Source organism: Camelina sativa, chromosome 6 (genome assembly GCF_000633955.1).
Source record: "Camelina sativa cultivar DH55 chromosome 6, Cs, whole genome shotgun sequence".
Lineage (NCBI taxonomy): Eukaryota > Viridiplantae > Streptophyta > Magnoliopsida > Brassicales > Brassicaceae > Camelina > Camelina sativa.
Window position 1 is genome coordinate 12,250,171 of NC_025690.1, and position 938 is coordinate 12,251,108.

At 35.8% G+C, this 938-nt stretch overlaps 1 protein-coding gene across 1 annotated transcript in view; it reads left to right on the forward strand.

Moving 5' to 3' along the window:
• LOC104698953 (serine/threonine-protein kinase ATM-like) overlaps positions 1–938 on the forward strand; it is a 34,776-nt gene that overhangs the window by 23,702 nt on the left and 10,136 nt on the right. Inside the window, exon 47 of the mRNA XM_019246333.1 lies at positions 525–611. Within this exon, the coding sequence (XP_019101878.1) occupies positions 525–611 (87 nt within the window). The remainder of the gene's footprint in view (positions 1–524; positions 612–938) is intronic.

Sequence of the window (938 nt, forward strand, 5' to 3'; positions counted from 1 at the left end):
TTTGTTGATCAGGTTTATTGGCTTTCCATTGATTATCTTGTTGTTGCCAGATCAGCAGTAGTGAGTCATCACTGTCCTTTTAGATCATTAACCAATTTAAGATCGAGACTTCAAAGCTATTTCCAGTATATAACTCTTCTCGTTTTTCCAGGTATGCGGTGCATACTTGACCGCCTCCATGTATGTTGAGTATTGGTGTGAGGAGAGATTTGGCAATCTAACTCTCGGAGATCCTGATTTTTCTTATCATGATATGGTACTTATAAGAACTGCGTGTTATCAATTGGGGATCAATGAACTAGATAATATTGTTCTCTAGCTCTTTTCCATTTTTTTTAACCAAATAACTAATATGCAATGTGTTTTCTGCTTATTGTCATATATGAATTTTTCATTGGCTGCATTTTCAAAATTGCAAACTCTGTGGTCTCCATTTAAAAAAATGGGAAAGTGGTTTCATGCAGCAGAGAAAGTGGTTTTGTTTGTATTTATTTATAATAGTTCCTTTTCTTTGTGGTTAACAGTTGCCGGATCATGTTGAGATACTTGTGTCTGCAATAACAAGAATAAACGAGCCTGACAGCTTGTATGGGGTTATACATTCAAATAAGGTTTGTTTCTGATACTAAAATACTGTCCTATCTCATCCACACATTTGGAACTCTTGCCTATTGGAAATGGTTGGCTAGTCAGTACTTTTCTCTATGGGTATTATTAACCCCTTTGTTGTGAATGCTATGAGAAAACGGACACAATTCCGCTGCTAAATTCATACAGCGATTTTTGAAAATCTTTTGCTTGTTTCATATATATATGACTAATACTCTCTGTTTCTGTTACATGGATGTAATCTGAAAGTTGTCTGCTCAAATAATCACATTTGAGCATGAGGGAAACTGGACAAGGGCACTCGAGTATTATGACTTGCAAGCACGTTC